At 42.4% G+C, this 18,142-nt stretch overlaps 1 protein-coding gene and 1 pseudogene across 1 annotated transcript; both read right to left on the bottom strand.

The window, feature by feature from the left end:
• Positions 1 to 5,862: 5,862 nt before the first annotated feature.
• LOC114638165 lies at positions 5,863 to 6,512 on the bottom strand (annotated as a pseudogene).
• A 1,193-nt stretch (positions 6,513 to 7,705) lies between these two features.
• Positions 7,706 to 17,517, bottom strand: Rxylt1 (ribitol xylosyltransferase 1). Its single transcript, XM_028786549.1, has 6 exons — positions 17,255 to 17,517; positions 16,260 to 16,415; positions 14,851 to 14,953; positions 10,750 to 11,064; positions 8,950 to 9,120; positions 7,706 to 8,135 (listed from the first exon to the last, which is right to left on the bottom strand). The coding sequence occupies exons 1-6, from the start codon at positions 17,421 to 17,423 to the stop codon at positions 7,718 to 7,720; spliced, it is 1,332 nt and encodes a 443-aa protein (XP_028642382.1). The 5' UTR covers positions 17,424 to 17,517; the 3' UTR covers positions 7,706 to 7,717.
• Positions 17,518 to 18,142: the final 625 nt, after the last annotated feature.

Here is an 18,142-nt window from a genome sequence, read left to right as displayed (position 1 = left end):
AAGAGCAGTCAGTGCTCTTAACGGCTGAGCCATCTCACCAGCCCAAGCACAGTAATTTTAAACTTTGGATGCTCACCGTCACATTCTCACCTTGAGGTTTAGCCTCAGTCAAATCCTTGACCTGTGGTGGGTACCTGTTCATATTGGGGTTTTCTAACTATTGGCTTCACGGCATCCAGACTGGAATCTATGTATCTAATTAAGGCATTGATGAGTCCCTGATTAAGAGAATCAGCAGGAGTGCTCAGTGTTGCAATGGCCGACAGCAACGTCATCAGCCAAGATGAACCTGAACAGGAGAACGGAAACCAAGTGTTGGCCCCGTTTTCTGCCTGCGATGTATGTATTTTTTTTGTTTTTGATTTTGTATTTTTTTCCCAAAGTACAGCCCAGCCATCTCTGGCAATTCTGCTTTGTGCAGAAAGGACAATTTTCTTTTAAAGCCACACAGTCACCTCCTTGTTCTGCATAGAGCAATTTGAATGTTCTTATCATGTTGCAAAACTGCTTCAGCTAACAAATCTGCTTGCTGATAATTCTTGATCTAGTTGGTTCTTTTCTTTTTCTTTCTTTCTTTCTTTCTTTCTTTCTTTTTAGTGGAATCAAGCATTCTTTTTTCTTTTCTTTTTATTGGATATTTTATTTATCCAATAAATAAAATATCAATATTTTTGATATTTTCAGATGTTATCCCCTTTCCCCATCCCCCCCCCCAGACAACCTCTATCCCATCTTTCCTCCTCCTGTTTCTATGAGGATGTGCCGCCACCCACCCACCTCCCTGCCCTTGAATTCCCCAACGCTGGGGCATCCAGCCTTCACAGGACCAAGGACCTTCTCTCCCACCTATGCCTGACAAGGCCATCCTCCCTTACATATACAGCTGGAGCCATGGGTCCCTCCCTGTGTGCTCCCAAGCTGGTGATTTAGACCCTGGGAGATCTGGATGGTTGGTATTGTTGCCCTCCCCATGGGGCCACAAATCCCTTCAGTTCCTTCAGTCTTCTCTCTAACTTCTCCATTGGGAACACCATGATCAGTTCAATGGTTAGCTGCCAGCATTCACCTCTGTGTAGGTCAGGCTCTGGCAGAGCCTCTAAGGAGAGAGCTATATCAGGCTTCTGCCAGCATGCACTTCCTGGCATCCCCAACAGCATGTGTCTTTGGTGATCTAGTTGGTTTTAATTTGTATATATATATTTTTTTTATAATAAGGGAGCCTGGAGGCCAGCTTGAGTCCTGGCATGCCAATAGGCAGGATAGGTATGGCATTTATCCCTTTTGCCAGGGAGTTTCCTATGGCCCTAGGCTTTTTTTTTCCAGCCTATTGTTGAGGACAAGGGGTAAGATACTCTCTTCTGTAACTGCTCCTCAGGTGAAATTAGGATGTTGCTTTTGGGGCACAGGAAGGCTGGACTGTTAGTCAAAGGCTGAGAGGGGATTCATGCAATGGAGTTTTCATTAGAATCATCTGGCTTCCTGACCTAGATAAAGAGACAGGAAGCAGTCACGTCAGCTGTCTCGCTGGCTCATATCAGCTCTTAGCAAGTCCAGTCTACCCAGGCTCCTCCTAGGCAATCTCAGTAATCTCTATGGAGAGAGTGGCTTCATCCTTCAGCAGTCCCACGGGATAGCATTAGCTTTGTGATTGTCACACAAGGCAGCATCAGCCTTCAGCTGCCAGACCCAGAAGCTCAGAGAGACTGGCCTGTGGTGAGGAACCTGAGATACCATGGCCTACCTTACAAATTGCATTTTTAGATTGAAGCTCTCCAAAGGGAGACTGGGAATTTTATAAAACCATAAATATAATCCATAGAGAGGTTGAGACCCTTGTTTTCTTGATCATTTTGTATCGCACTGTCACAGAATATAACTTTCTTGTCTGACTCAGTTTATACAAATATCTAAAGCTTAATAAAGCAGGCGCCCACGTTGCGCTGTTGGATAGAGGCCTTGCTATTTCCTCAAACTCCAGTATCCAGAGACAGCAGGACTCGATTGCACCTAGCAACTCTTGAACCTGTCTCTTAGTCTTTGGAGTTGGGATCTGAAGGATGGCAGCAATCCTACTCTGAGGTAGATTCCTTTTGCCTTCTCTCAACTATTAGCCAAGATAAACGGCCTCTGGTATACAACACTGGGCTTTCCTCAGAGGAAGGTCTCAACTGTGTTGTGTGTGTGTGGGAGCTGTGAGTAGCAGTTCCTCAGTGGTCCTTTTCAGGCAGCAGGTCATGGCCTGGCTACCATTTGCCTCAGGGGAATCATTTTTTTTTTATGTCATCATCAGAGAAGATGGTAGCAAGACTGATATCAATGGATTTCTAAAATCAGACTCAAGGGTGGTTCAGGAGTAGGGCCTGGTATTCTGTCCCACAGGCATTAGACAGTCAGCATCTCCTAGTGATAAGAAGTCCTCTTTCTCTATAGATCACTCCATGGGCATGTGTGGTAGTAAAAGCACAGTGACTGTTCATGTATATGGTGGCGGTAAATCTTTGGGACAATATGGTCTATGTAAGTTGCCTCTTGTAACCTTCCTCTCTGGCTCTCTCTATTTAAAAGCAAAGATGGGCAAGGGGTATTTAAAAGCAAAGATGGGCAAGGGTTCCCTCTGGTAGTGTAAGCCACAAGTTAAACCAGATATTGATTGGCTATTCCCACAAGTTCTGTGCCACTTTTGCACTAGTATGTTTTGTGGGCAGTACAGATTGTAGGTCAAAGGTTTGATGTCTGGGTTGGTGTTCACATTTCTCTTTTAGTAGTCCACAGAGTAACTTCCTGTACCACAGAGACTAGATCCCAGGGGTGAAGGTTCCATGTAGGGACCAGTTCAAGTTCTCAATATTCAGTGAGTTGTGTGAATGTTGTCCTAGGCGATGGGACCCTGCTGTCAGTGCTTGGAGAGCCACCTTTGGTCTTAGCATCAGTCTGGGTTGCTTGGGGATTTCTGTGGGATCCCCTTGGCCAACACCTCAACTGAAGGCAACTGAGTCCTAGCACTGGAAGCCTTGCATGGCTGTGTGAGACAACTGTTGAGACTCTGGATCCCCCATTACTAGGAGTCCTCATTAGAATCTCCTTTATAGAATCCACTGCACTAGGTTTCCACACCTCCCCTCTGAGATAACCCCCAATTCCAGCTGTCTCCCCAGCACTCTCTCCCTCCATCCCATCTTTCCCCTTAACCTGCCAGCTCCCATTCCCACTTGCCCCCAGTCCACACACAAAAATCTATTTTATTTCTCCCTCTTAGAGAGATCCATGTATCCCCCTAGATGCCTCCTTTTTACTTAACCTGTCTGAGTTTATGGATTGTAGCTTGGGTATCATTTACTCAATGGCTAATATCCACTTATAAGTGAATCCATGGCAATTTTGTCTTTCTGGGTCTGGGTTACCTTACTCAGGGTGACTATTTCTAGTTCTATCAATTTGCCTGCAAATTTCATGGTTTTTAAAACAGCTGAGTAATACTTCAGATTGCAAATCTACCACATCATCTTTTTGCATTCTTCAGTTGAGGGACTTGTAGGCTGTTTCCAGTTTCTTGCTATTATGAACAAAGCCTCTATGAGCATGGTTGGACAAGTATCCTTGTGGAAGGATGGAGCATTCTTTGGGTATCTGCCCAGGAATGGTATGTACAGCTGGGCCTTGATCAAGGATTAATCACTGTATTAATTTCTATGATGGCTGTACAAGTTTGCAATCCCACCAGCAATAAAGTGTTCTTGCTCCACCTCCTTCCCAGCACGGGTTGACCCTTGTGCTATTGATGTTAGCCATTCTGACAGGAGGGAGACGGAATCTCGAAGTAGTTTTGATTGTCCTTTCCCTGATGGCTAAGGATGTTGAGCATTTCTTTAAGTGTTTCTCAGGCATTTAAGTTCCCTCTATTTAAAATTCTGTTTAGATCTGCTCTTCATTTTTAAGAATTATTTTTACATTTATTTATTTATTTTACAGTCCAATATCAGCCCTTCCTTCCCCTCCTCTCAGTACCCCTCACGCCAGTCCTCCACCCATTTCATCTTCCTCTTCTCTTTTGAGAAGGGGAGGCCCCTCTTGTTGTGCCCCTACACGCTATGCATCAAGTTTCTGCAGGACTACTCATACCCTCTCCCACTGAGGCCAGACAAGAGGTCCATCTGGGGATGTGGGACCCACAGTCAGGCAAGCAACAGGCTCAAGGACAGCCCCTGCTCCAGTTGTTGGGGGACCTGCATGAAGACTAAGCAGCACATCTGCTGCATATGTGCAGGGGGCCTAGGTCTAGACCATGCTTGCTCTTTGGTTGGTCATTCAGTCTCTGGGAATCCCCAGGGGTCAAGGTTAGTTGAATCTGTTGGTCTTTCTGAGGAGTCCCTGTCCTCTTCTGGTCCCTCAATCCTTTTTACTACTCTTTCATAAGACTCCCAAGCTCCATCTGCTCTCCATTTTAAGTGGGATGATTTTATTTAATTTTTTTGATATCTAGTTTCTTGAGTTCTTTATTTTTTTTTAAAGAATTGTTTATTTACTGAACTTGGGGCATACTGGATACACAATTAATTTTAAATTTACATCCCTTCATTCAATTCTGAAGTGTTTACACACACACACCACACACCACACACCACACACACACACACCACACCACACACACACACCACACACACACACACACCACACACCACACACCACACACCACACACCACACACACACACACACACACACACACACACACACAATTGTCATGCAACAGCTGCCCTATGGTAAACGAGTCACCTTACCAATAAACTGTTGCAAGGATATCATCGAAAGTTGAAAAATTCTTTGTCCTGAACATGAAAACCTGTAGCAAATTTAAATTCAATTTATAAAACCTGTTACTTGTAGTTTTCTCCTCGCAAGATCCAAAAAGAAAAATGAAATATCCAGGTAACTAACAGATATCAATCACCATATAATCCTGGACTGCCCACACCCAAAATGGAGCGCCTTTCATTAAACCCATCAATCATCAGAGAGACAGTCTCTTCATTTTATATAAACAAAACTGACATGTGCCAAAAAAGAAAGACCCCAGAAGACAAACAAACCCTAGTGCTGACATTGAAGACCACAGCCCAAGGCCACTGACTAAAAAGACAACAGTGGCTGCCTATCACTGCAAGCAATCCCAGAGGCTTAACCCTTTGGCTTGAGAAGTGCAGGCTTCCACGAGGAACATGATCTTCCTAAGTGCCAACAATGGACAGACTATGCAGCACACAGGAGACAGCAGTCTTGTTCCTGACACCTGGGAAACTGGATTCAACAGATGGCTAAGTTACTGGCTGCTTGTGTCAATTCAATTAGAGGTGATTCAGTTCTAAGGTTCAGTGTAAAACTTTAGAGGGAAGTGTTGCGATGAGTCTGTAAATCAAACTCAGGAGACAGTATGAATGCTCACCCTGGTGACATGCCCTGTCAGGTCTCTCTGCCTCAAGGCAGGGCCACAAGGGTCCAGATTCAGATGGCTGTTGCTGGAATAACCCAACAAAATGAGCGACTGGACTGATGATGGACCACAGCCAAGAGACTCCTAGAATGCAGTCAGCTAACAGGTATTGTCAGGCTGTGGGCTACTTCCTGAATAACCTGCATTTTACTATGAAAACCAAAGGTAAAAACATTATAAAGACCATAGTCCCATACAGCATTGACAGCCTCTGGATTCTTGGATGGGGTGATATTCAAGTAAGAATTCTAGGCCAATCAAATGTCAAATATTCACTCTAACTTTCCTAAACAGGTTTTCCCCAGTACCTACTAATCACAAAGAAATGTAAGTCATGTACGCTCAGAAAATAAAAATGTATAAACTAATGATATTATTATGACCAAGGTCTTTGGCAAAGTGAGTAAATCATGGATTTGGGATCAACAGGAAAAGGCCTTTTAAACAACCCTTTGGATTTTAAAAAAAATCTCTTCAGGCAATAGATCTGTCCCAATGTCATGGCAACTAGAACAAGAGCTTCCAAGAAGGACCGAAGGACCACCCTGCTGTTTGTGTTGTTGTTGATGGCTCTGTGTATTCTCTCCTGGACTTCTTTGTACTCCTGTTTGTGCTTAATGGCAGTCATTGCCACTGCCAACTCCTTAAGCACTTCTAGCTTGTTCTGATGAGCTTCTGTCTCCATGTCTTGTCCTTTGGGATCCTCTCTAATGTCAACGGTGAACATTACTATCTTTGGAGTCATAGCGGACATCCTATGCAGAACTCGTCTGTACTATCCATGTGGGCTGAGAGTGTGGACTTCCTGCTGGACTATTGGTCTCCTTTATAGATTCCTTTATTATCTGGTCCTGTGATCTCCACGTCGATGTCCAGGAAGCTGCCCTCTGCCACTTTGAAGATGAGGCCCATCTTGGTGCCTCGGGTGACCTGCTTGAAGAAGCACTCCTCAGGATGTGCACTGATGCTGATGAAGTAGCCCAAGGCCCTGGCCAGCAACACCAGCAGCTCTGCGAGCTTCACCATGGTGCAGCATGGGCCAAAACCGGGACTGCGGCCTGCAAAGCAACAGCCACCATCTCTGTCACCTCAGCTCCCTCTTGAGTTCTTTACATATTTTGGATATTAGTCCTCTATTAGACTTTGGTACACTGAAGAAACCTTCCCCCCCTTGTTTCTGCCAAGTGTTTTGTCCCAGTGTCAAGGGAGCAAATACCTTTCATATTGAACTACAACTAAGACACAGCATGACCAGTTGGCTTGTGAAAAATTCTCATGGAATTTGCAGTTGTTAATCTGTTTTTCTGACTGCAATTACCAGTCTTTAGATCTATAATGTCACTTCCCTAGAATGATTTATTATTTTTAACATTGGCAGATAAAAGTGAATGTGTTTTCAGAATGTATATATTGTGAACTGGTCTTAGCTAGCTAATTAGCATATAAAGACATCAGAGTTAGTCCATTTTGTGAGAACACATAGCATCTATGCAGGCACTTTCCAATTGCATGATTATAACAATGACCATGTTGTAAAATACAGATGGTAAATTTTGCAGCCATCGATCAGCGTCTATACTTATGCCCACATCCAAATGTCAACCCTAGTAAATAGTACTCTACCAGTTAGTTCTTACTTTTATGTCACGTGTTATGTGCGCTTGTGTGCCTATGTCCATGGAGGACAGAAGAATGTGTCAGGACCTAGAGAGAAATAATTACAGGTGGTTGAGCGCCTGACATACATGCTGGGTACTGAACTCAGGTTATATGCAAGAGCAGGAAGCACTTTTAACCACTGAGCCAGTGCTCCAGTTCCTACGTGGGTTAAAATCAATGAGAAAAGTTAGTAAATGTTGTCTTATTCATTTAGTAGAACTGAATCTGAGTAAGTTACTTATTCATTTACTTATCTGGTGTGTGTGTTTCTGTGTGCATGCTGGTGGGGAGGTCACAAGACAGTCTGTGAGACTCACTTCTCTCCTTTTACTACTATGTGGTTTTGGGGGACTGAACTTAGGTCATCAGGCTTGGCAGCAAGCACCTTTAACCACTCAACCACCCTGCCAGCTCAAGCTTAGAAAAATATTACCGTCACTTGTCTCTTGTACCTTGCACATAGTAGTAGCCAAAAAGGAAAGCATTTGGTCTGTTACGTGACAAGGCTGATGGAAGCAGCTTAGCAAGCACTATACAAAGTCACACTTATGAATACACAGTACTAGATATGATTAACCTTTATTATTCATAAAAAATGAACTTTCTAAAGTTTTAGTAAATTTCCACTTTAGTTCTGTTTTGAAGTGTTGGTACCACTGAAGTAACACTTTTCTTCTTTGAACCTTTTCTTGTAAGATTATAGTCTTCTCCTTTTCTAAAATAGCAGGAAGCTCCTTCCAGTTCTTGACGAAGATGAAGGGGGCCCCCATGGCCTTGAGTAACTGCAGAGGAGCACTGTGCTGACTGGACGTGTTTCCACAGTGGCCAGCTGTCATCACGTCTTCTACCACGGGAACCGAGCCAAGGGAGCAGGCCTCATAGATCCTGTAACACTCTGTGTTCACTCCTACAGGGCACAGCGTGAGGTCACTGTGAAGCAAAGCATCTTGGTAATTCTTAAGGCTTTCATTGGTCTCCTGAGGCTGCCACCTAGAAAGTTAAACAAACAAAGAAATCCATGTAGGGTTTTACTTTCTATGGAATCTTTTTTTTTTTTGAAGGAAATCTTTTAATGCCAATTATCAATATAGTGAACACATTATAGAGATGATAAATAAGAGAGACGTTGAAAATGTTGGACCAAATACATTTCTTAAAACTTTTTAAGATTTTCGGATGTGGATATAGCCTAGGCGGTAGAACTAAGATCTAGTATTGATCACCATCTGTCCATTAAACTGGGTACATGATTCTGTAATTCTAGAAGTTGCAACAAGAACCTACTATTCCTCCTTCTTCATCTACACCACCCTCATCCATTCACTTACACCATCCTCTCGTGCCTTATGACCTTTGACTTTGCTCCTCCCTCTGCATGGACACTGCTGACTCCTGTACCCTCTTCAGGCCTGTCTACCCAGAGTCTGCATGGCATTCTTCTGCTTAACTCTTTTCTTGCATGGTATTATCATCTGGCACACACTATGTTTTACTGTCTCCTCCTGCAACAAACACTTCAGTGCAATGAGAGCACAGCCTCCGTCCTGCATCTCTGCCCCCAACTGTTGACATTATCATGAGTAAAATGGTTTCTGGCATATGATAGTTGTTTGGTAAGTTGAGTAAATGAATTGAATATAATTTCATTAATAGCAGTAACATCCATCTAGATGGCAATTTCTGTTACAATTAAAAAATACATTTCTAGATCTAGAAGCTTAGCTGAAGTTATCAGGGATCATTTGGAAACCATGTTGTATACAAAGTGACACTCAGATTTGGGACACACAAACACAGAACTTACTGTTCTCTTGTAGAAACCCAACAAAGTTTATCATTTCCATCTTGTTTCAAAATGTTCATTAGTGCTTGTCTTGATGAATTTTCATAGACAGTTCCTAAGAAATTACATATGTAGGGCCTTTCATCATGCAGCATTGACCAGCTGGGTTCAACCACAGGAAACTGCCTATATCTATAAAAACAAGTAATAAATAACTACATGGTAGGACTGCCCTACAGACTGGCTTGTTAGGTTATATATATTAAGGAGATTTAAAATATGATTTCCAAACATAATATACAACATAGGCATATATAATCAATCATATTTGCACATTGAAAAGAAAATGTACTGTTATAGTCATAAGCTCTGAAAAATTAATTCCAAGAAAATTTCAAATATACTAAGACAAATAACAAATAAAACCTGTGCTACTCTACAAAGGGCTGACTACAAGTGACGCATTCCATAGTCACTGGGCAATGATTTGAATAAAAATGTGCCTGAAACCTATGCTCTACACGACATCATTATGGCATTTTGCATCAAATAGACATGTTACCAAATGTCTTCTCAATGGAACAGGACAAATCTGGCAATACCAGAATCGCTGTAATTCTATCTTCTATTTCTTCTACCTACATGAATACGTGTGTCATACAGTTTGGCAAAACTGAAAGTATTTCGACAAATATAGGCTCTTCTCAAGGAATAGATGCTTCTGAAGGTTGTAAGGGTGAATGTGATTAAACAGTATTTGAAAACTGAAGACTGGTCCTAGCCCAAACTTGTTCAGCTGGAATGTTGTGCATGTAGGTGAGGGAATGTGTGCCATTTCTCTAGTGACATCTGTGTAGCTAAATAGAAAAAAAAAAAAAAGCACGGTAAACAGTGACATAATAATTCATATCTGACTCAATTCTATCAGTGAGATGATCCAGTTATTCAACAAATAATTGAGTACCTACGGTGGATAAACACTCTTTTGAAATTTATTTTTCATTGATGTGTGTATTTGTATGCCTGCTTATCTCCATGTACAGCCATATGCCCAGAGAGTTCAGAAAAGGGTGTCAGAACCCTTGGAACTATAGTCACATATGGCTGTGAGCCACACCATATGGGTGCTGGGAACTGAACCCAAGTTCCCTGTAAGTGCATCAAGTGTTCTTAACTGCTGGGCCATCTCTATAGCCTTTCATGAACTATTTTAAAGCAGGGAAGAAAATTCCCACCCTCAAAAAGCTTACATATTAGTCAGAGCCTATCTGGAAGTTTAAAAATCTATCTATAGAAAACTTAAAACATGTTTTCCATTTTTTTAAAGCTGGAGGATTACATATTGAGGACCCTAAAGTATCACTTAATTAACATTTGCTGTTACAACAGGTAGGATGTACATCAATCAGCCCGTTACAAACCTAAGGGTAAGTATATACTTTATATAAACATACTGCCGCAATAGTATTTGTTTTCACTAGAAGTTATGGCACTTGTTCACTCTCTGTTAAATATCTCTTTAGGATACTAATAAGCTAAAAATTTTATCCTATATCCATTTTAAAACAAAAAACAACAAAAAGTACTTATCAGTTCTCAGCAGAGGGTAAAACCCAACAGCAGCAGCAATAACAGCAACAATAACAGCAGCAACAACAAACCAGTCACTGCTGTCACTGAGGCATGAGGCCATGTTCTCTTTGACTGTAGGAAAGACTGCCCCCAGCCTCATCATCTGTGAGTTCATCACCATTTAAAAGCTCCATCTTCCTGGTTCAGAAGATTAGAGTCTAGGGATGCATTATCTTATGTTGTACTTACGTCGCTACACCTAAAGGCCACTGGAGAACGTCTGCACCATTAATCCAGGGGCTGTCGTATGTTAGGAAAAGCAGGTCCACAAAGCCTCCATTTCTTCTGAGGAACTGCATGATCCAGTCATTTTCACAGTGTTCATTTCCAAGCAAGACCACAGCCAGACGCTGCAGTTTTTGGGTTTGCATTAAATTCTGTGCATAAATTAACCACTGGGTGGCATGGACAATCTTTGCTTTCTCTCTTCCATTTAAAACAAGAACCACATTGTCCACATCTATGGAGAAGTATCCAGGGACTACAGCTGGGCCAGTGAGGAAGCTGTAGAAAATAACACACCACAGGGAGAAATAAAACTGAACAAAGAAAAATTTCAGTAACTTTAAATAAAATCCAGAGTAAGATTTCTCTAATATTTTCTTTAGAAATGCAATTTGTATAATGCAAGTTCTTCTTAGTAAGACTGAGACAGGCCTATAGACTAATGGAAAGCTTTGGGAGTAGAAATTCAACTAGCTTATTAGAAAGGAATACCTGGGACTCTCATTTCCTCACTGAAGGCAAGGCATCAAAAACAACATAAAGGAACGCATCAAGCTTCAGGAGACTCTTAACATCATATAATTAAAAGGACTTGTATGCATGTTTGTGTGCCCATGTGTGCACGCATGTATGCATACCAACTGTGTGTATGGAGGCCAGAGGATGCTTTGCAGGGATTGGTTCTTCCCTTCCAACCTGAAGGTCTTGAGGTTGAATTCAGGTGCCTGACTTGGGAGCAACCACTTTTTACTCATCTTGCCAGTCCTTAAAATATGACTTTATATAAATATAAAAGTACACATTGAAAAAATACTTATCTACCTTCTATTAGTAGAAATAAAAAAAATTGAGGAAGAGTATACACCGAATTCGTAAGAGCAATTCTCTTTGAGGAATGATGAATAGAAGGTGTAGGAAACAAAGAAAGGCCTTTTTGTATTGGAAGCCATTCTTTTAAGTGGAGAGTTAAATATAAAGAATTCATGGCAGCTAAAATATGTTAAGCATGAGTAGTTAGGAAATGGGAGTATATTTCTTTGTTTGAAATATATTTTTAATAGTTTTCATAAAAGGAATAGACATGCTTTAGAAATTAGACTGTCATTTGCTGCCCCAATCACTGCCACCAAAGTATTCTGAAGTCTGTTAGTCAAAGTACAAGGGAACGAGCTGTTGGAAGATTAAAACAGTGAGTGGGGACAACTGCCTTGACAGTATTGATGTGGGTAAGGTGGGAATGAGTGCAGGTGGAGAATAAAGGAAAGCGAGGCAGTGCCTGACAGCAGTGATAAAGACGGAACGCACAGATGTGGGAATGGACACGGACTAGGGAAGATCACCTCAGAGTGCACAGGATGAGGGAAGGCTCTGACAGAGAACGGGTAAAACTGTCTGAGCATTTAGTCAGGGGAGATAATTATGAATGTCCGCACTTTACCTTGAACTGCTGATCCTCCTTCACAGTGTTGGGAATAAAAACATACGCCATCGCTAACTGTCTACGTCGTGTTGGGAACCAAGCCCCGAGTCTGTGCACGTTAGGAAAGCCTTCTACTAACTGAGCTGTAGTTCTAGCCCCTTGCTACTGCATTAAAACATAAAATTATGAAAATTGTTGAATTCTCCTACGATATATTAACATTGTAAAGTAAAGCTTATATATGACTTAGTATAATATACAGAATAAATGCTATGCTTTAGTCAACTAAGGTTATCTTTGAAAATCAATTTACTGAAGAAAAATTGTATCTAAAGAGCTCGTGTGCAGAATTCGTAAAGGTAATTTGTCCTTGTACATTTCTTTACATATTTTCTATTGCTTGGTCAATTGAAAAACATCTTCAGAGTAAATCCTAAATACTTCAATATAGAGAAGCCAGAGAAATCATTTAAATCCTGAATGACTGTGCAAACAATGTATTTGTGGAATTCAATTAAGTAAGTACCTATGTGATTCCACTGAGTGTACAGCTTGCAGTTCCCTAAGCTTATTAACTTTTGGATCCATTATATACTACTTTTCATTGCTTAATAAGGTATTTTAAGAATCTGTTACAGCGCTCAAGCACAAAGTTCTCTAAGAGGAAATAGCACTTTTTTTTTTATGATAACAAAATCTTGCATACAAATTTCAGAAAGGTAAATTGGGGCTTAGCCACTCTTGATGGGAGTTAGCAGTGTTTGCTTTAATCCCTTTTTCTATTGCTGTGGTAACACCAAGGTATTGTAAGCTTAAGGAGGCTATTTATGACTCTGTAGGAATCTTTAGGAAATATATATAATGATGTAGAACTATTATTAACTTAAGTCCACTGACATGTTTGCTGTATAGATAGCAATTTATGCACATAATAGATATATTCTCTCTCTCTCTTTGACTAGCAATTGAATCCAAAGTGTTACACATTCTATGACAGCATTCCTACCAAAAAGGTCCATGTCCAGCCACACATTTCCTTTCAAACAGTGAAACCTAAGTACTTTAAAGTTTGGGAGTATACATATGACCTACAATGAGATTATACCAATGAGTATAAATACCTATCTATACCTTCCAAGTATGATTCTGTGGAGAGATTTATACAATCAGGGGTTAGGGAGACAGCTTATGTGGTAAACTGCTTGCTTGCAAGTATAAAGACCTAAGTTCAATTCTTGAACTAACGTAAAAATGTGGATGTGGTGTTAGGAACAGGCAGATCCCTGGTGCTCACTGTCCACCCAGCCTAGCCTAATAATTAAGTTTCTATAAGACCTTTTGTTCAAAAAAAAAAAAAAAACTGGTGGCTTTTTAGACACACACACAGATAGAAAGACAGAGACAGTTGAGAGTGTGCATGTCCATGCATGTGAAAATGGAGACAGAGGGAAGAGTGGTGGAGCTGTACAGAGAAGGAACTGGAGGGCAGGGAGTTTGGTTTGGTTTGCATCCAAACACTCTCTACTCACCTAGTAACATTCAATAAAACATAGACTTGAAAACCAATGGGGTTTACAGCTCCTGATGAAGAATGCCCAAGGCTGACCTGTCTTCCACTTGGAAGCACCCTCCCCCCAGGAACATGGATATGGAAACAAAGGCAAGTCAATAAAACTGCGAAGCATTTATAATTTATAATGGAAGCAGCAGTGAAAATTTACAGGAAATCAAGATGAAATACAGCTTTTCCCCTCTTGGCTTCTTTGGAGAAGAAATGGAATCGTACTAAACACCAGAATCTCTGCTTGATAGCCCACGCCACAACAACATAATTGTCACAGGAGATAAACATGTAAAAACAACTGTCTATTTCAGTAAAAAGCCAAATACAAACAGTACTTTCATGACAAAACTACGGTTTTTCTAATTTAAACCATCTTAATTCTATTTAAAAATTAAAGAAATCATACGGTGATAGGTAAGTTAAAAGAAAGTAAAATACTTAAGAGCCTTGACAGTGCATGGGTTTTACAGACTCTAAAAATCAAAACAGAAACCGTTCTAAATCTTGCAAATATAAATGATAGAAAACTATGTCATTAAATCAATCATAGTAGATAGGACATAAAATGTTGTAATAAAAAAAAAGTTGAATTCTACCTGAATATTTCCAGGTTCACATAACTATTAATGAAAAAAAAATCATAAAAGTAATGTTTGTTTACATGTTAGCCCTCCAAGGCACAGAACATTACTTATTCATTTACGGTCAAGTGTACGAGATTTGGACCATGAAGTTTTTCATATCGTCAAAATCAAAACAGAAATAAGACTCCAAAATTTATTTTACAGACTTCTCATTGTTTTTTTTTCAGTATTGGGAACTGACTCAATGACCTTGCACATATCAGGCAAGCACTCTACCGCTAAAGTCCACTGCCAGCTCTCTCTCCAAAAGTATTCTGTAATGTCCAATTTATTAAGAAAATGTTTAATGCAGCTTGAGCTATGAACACAGATTCCCAGGATTTATTCCTGTATTCTTCGCAAGCTGAAGGGGAAATGACTTGTAAAAGTATGTTTTCCTCTAGTATTTACATAAACCATCGCATAACAATACAAGGTTAACGTTATCCATCGAGTACCTGTAATGTGTTCTTCCTACAACCGACTGTCCTTCCCTCCATGGAGCAGTCACATCAGGAGGGTCAAGAGTGCCTTCAAAAATATGTTCCCAGAGATATAGACCTGGTCATCACAGAACAAAGTTAGAAACATCTGCTCTTTTATCCACTCTAGGATGTCAAAAATACGTACTTTTTTTTTTTCTTTCTATTTTGACTATGAGCCTAGAAGTTTCCTGCCATGGTCTGCTTGTAGGTCGTGCTACCAAGACAAACCCCAGTCCTCAATATAGCAGCTAACTGTACAAGGGTCAGACTTCAGTGGCTGTAGGTGTTAAAGTGGACGGTGGTGAAGAAAACAGAATATTTTACTTACACTGGGGAATCACTAATGTTACTGAACCCTTACTATCCATCATATTTGGAAGCAAAATGTATACTATAAACTAAAGTATCATTATCATTAGAATTAATTTAATATAACTGGAGGGACTAAACATTTTGGTCTGAAGCCAGAGCTCACCAATTTACCCAAACACTCAGTAAGTCAAGGGGCCATTACCTCCCCATGTGATCAGATATCCTTGAATACATAATCCCCTCTGCAGACAACTGACACCTCACCCTATCTCCTTAGGACACCCATGATGCTTTGGTTTGGTTTCATTTGAAAGAAAGCTTTAATGATGGACCAGATCAGCAGTACCACTAGGTAATATTAATACGGAGCCATACAAAACCTTTGAGAACCTTGTGTCAGTTAAGACTGGAAGATGTGTTCTGTTCCGATTCCATCATGCCACGTTATCAACCCCCCCTAACAAACTGGGCACTCAGATAAAGTTTCCAAATGGGTCAGGCTGAATAACCCCGCCCCCTTCGGTTCTCCATGTTATATCCTAATCTCTAGACCCTGTGATTATTACCTTACACGGTGGAAGTGTCTCAACGTGACTAAGGTGCTGAGATGGGAAGCCTTCCAGAGACATGTGACTCTCTGGCCTTGAGAAAGGCGGCGATAAAGTTGTAATGCATTGATACTTTGTTACAGCAGCCAAGAAAACTCTGAGGTATGGGGCAGAACATGGTACCTGGAACTGAGGTGCTACCGTAGCTAATACTTAAAAATGAAGAGGTAGCTTTGAAATTGGGAAATCGGGTTGGCTGGAACGGTTCTTAAGAATACGTTTTTTAAACAAAGTCTACATTGGATTGCCTTAAAACCACTGCAGAAGAAATGCTCACAGTCTATTTAGTGAGGAAGACTCAGGAAAGAGGAACACAGTAGAGAAAACCTATATTGTCTTAAGGACACACAGACTGTCATAAAACTGACTTCATTAACAGTAAAATATACACTAGAAAGTTCAATACCAGTACAGCACACAATTCACACACTCTGCATGCTTTTCCTCGTTACAGTCACTTACCAATGGCAGCTTTGCCCCAGATTTGCACTCTGTGCTCTATTTTTTCTTTTGTGGATTTGTTTACGATTTGCAGGCTAGCTTTAATTTTGTGTTGCCGCTCGTTCTTTTCATCTCCTTCCCAAGGGTTCCATTCTTCACTCTCCAAAGCGGACTGCTCTGTTTTAAAGAGAGTGACTGCATTTACCAGTGAGGACCAAAGGCAGATATAAAGTCAAGTCATTTGAATGAGATGCTAATTTCATCTTCTCTTCAGGTTTCAGAGACAAACAATAGAATTTGAGGCATTATGACTGAAAAAAAAGAAAATAAGCCAACATTTTTTTAACTGAACCATCTCTGTCAAAGATTTTAAAAAATTTAACATTAGATAAGAGAAGTATGTCTTCTTCCATAAACCTTTAGAACCTACAGAACATATATCAAGTCATGTGCTTTAGTTCTGGAGTTGTTTTCCGGTTTTATAAAAGTGACTTATTAGTAGGTGAATCTTTAGTCCACTGTCTCCATCAAACTGTGCAAAAAAAAAAAAAAAAAAGAAAAAGAAAAAAGAAAAAACCCAACCAATCTGCAGGGGAGTAGAAAAGGACTGCAATTCCAAAACAAGTCACAAATACCAGAGGGGACTCGCTGCTGTAAATATAAATCAGGGCCTTCCTAAGTCACGTGGTTAGAAAGGACCCTGTTTAATCTGGGACCAGACGCTTTAAACTCAGCCCGCAGCATTTCTCCAGATCTCCGGCCTCCGAGGCACGCCGAGGGTCCACTCCACGTTTTAAAGGCCTGCGTGCAGGCCGCCAGCCCCGGGTGACCACGATTGCAGGAAGCTCGCCCATGGTGAGCAGAGCCTCCGAGCAGAGCCCAGAGCTGCCTCCCGGGCTGAGGATCCCGAGCCCGGGACCGAGGCCCGCCTGTCTCCTCCGCGCGGCGCCTGCCGCCCCGCGTCCACGCACACCGCAGGGCCGCTAGGCCGCTGCCCCGTCCCGCTCCCGTCCTACCTCGGCCGCGCCTCTCCTTCCCCTGCGCCGCCGCCTTCCTGGAGCCCCGAGAGGTCGTGCCCGGCGGCCGGCGGCGGCGCCCGAAGAAGACGTGGTAGGCGGCGTAGATGGAGAAGAGGCAGTACAGGGCGACGAGGAGCGAGCACAGCCGCGTCCGCGTCAGCCGCATCCCACCGCGGCTTCCCGGCCCGGCGTCCTCGCCTCCGCCCCAGGCGTGAGGAAGAGCCCCGGCCCAGGGCGGCAGCCCTCCTCGCGGACTGAGCCCAGACAGGGTCCTCAGCGCTCTGTCCCCGCCCTCCGCCCCTGCGCCCCGCCTATCCTTAAAACAGCCCGCCCACCCGACAGCTCCCGAAACACACGCCTCATCCTGGAACTGCCGACCTCAGACCCCCGCCTCCTTACAACCAGCCTCTCAGGCCCCGCCTCCTCATTCTCCCCGCACTCAGGCCCCGCCTCCTCATTCTCCCCGCACTCAGGCCCCTCCTCCTCAACCTCAGCCGCACTCAGGCCCCGCCTCTTCATCATCAGCCTCATTCAGGCTCCGCCTCCTCACACTCAGGCCCTGCCTCCTCACCCTCCCCGCACTCAGGCCCCTCCTCCTCAACCTCAGCCTCACTCAGACCCCGCCTTCTCATTTTCCCCGCTCTCAGGCCCCGCCTCCTCAACCTCAGCCTCACTCAGACCCCGCCTCCGTACTCCAAGCCTCTCTCAGACCCCGCCTCCTCTCTCACAGAGACCCCCACCTCCACACTCACAGCCTCACTTAGACTCAAAGGAGGCTCAACCTCATTTTTCATAGCCTCATACCCTGCCCTTTTCTCTTAAATTCTCTCAAACCACGCCTCCTCCTCCTCCTCCTCCTCCTCCTCCTCCTCCTCCTCCTCCTCC

This window comes from Grammomys surdaster, unplaced genomic scaffold (assembly GCF_004785775.1).
Source record: "Grammomys surdaster isolate TR1022 unplaced genomic scaffold, NIH_TR_1.0 125548, whole genome shotgun sequence".
In the NCBI taxonomy this organism is placed as follows: Eukaryota; Metazoa; Chordata; class Mammalia; order Rodentia; family Muridae; genus Grammomys; species Grammomys surdaster.
The sequence above is the reverse complement of the archived record's forward strand: the minus strand, read 5'-3'. Positions and strand labels throughout refer to the sequence as shown.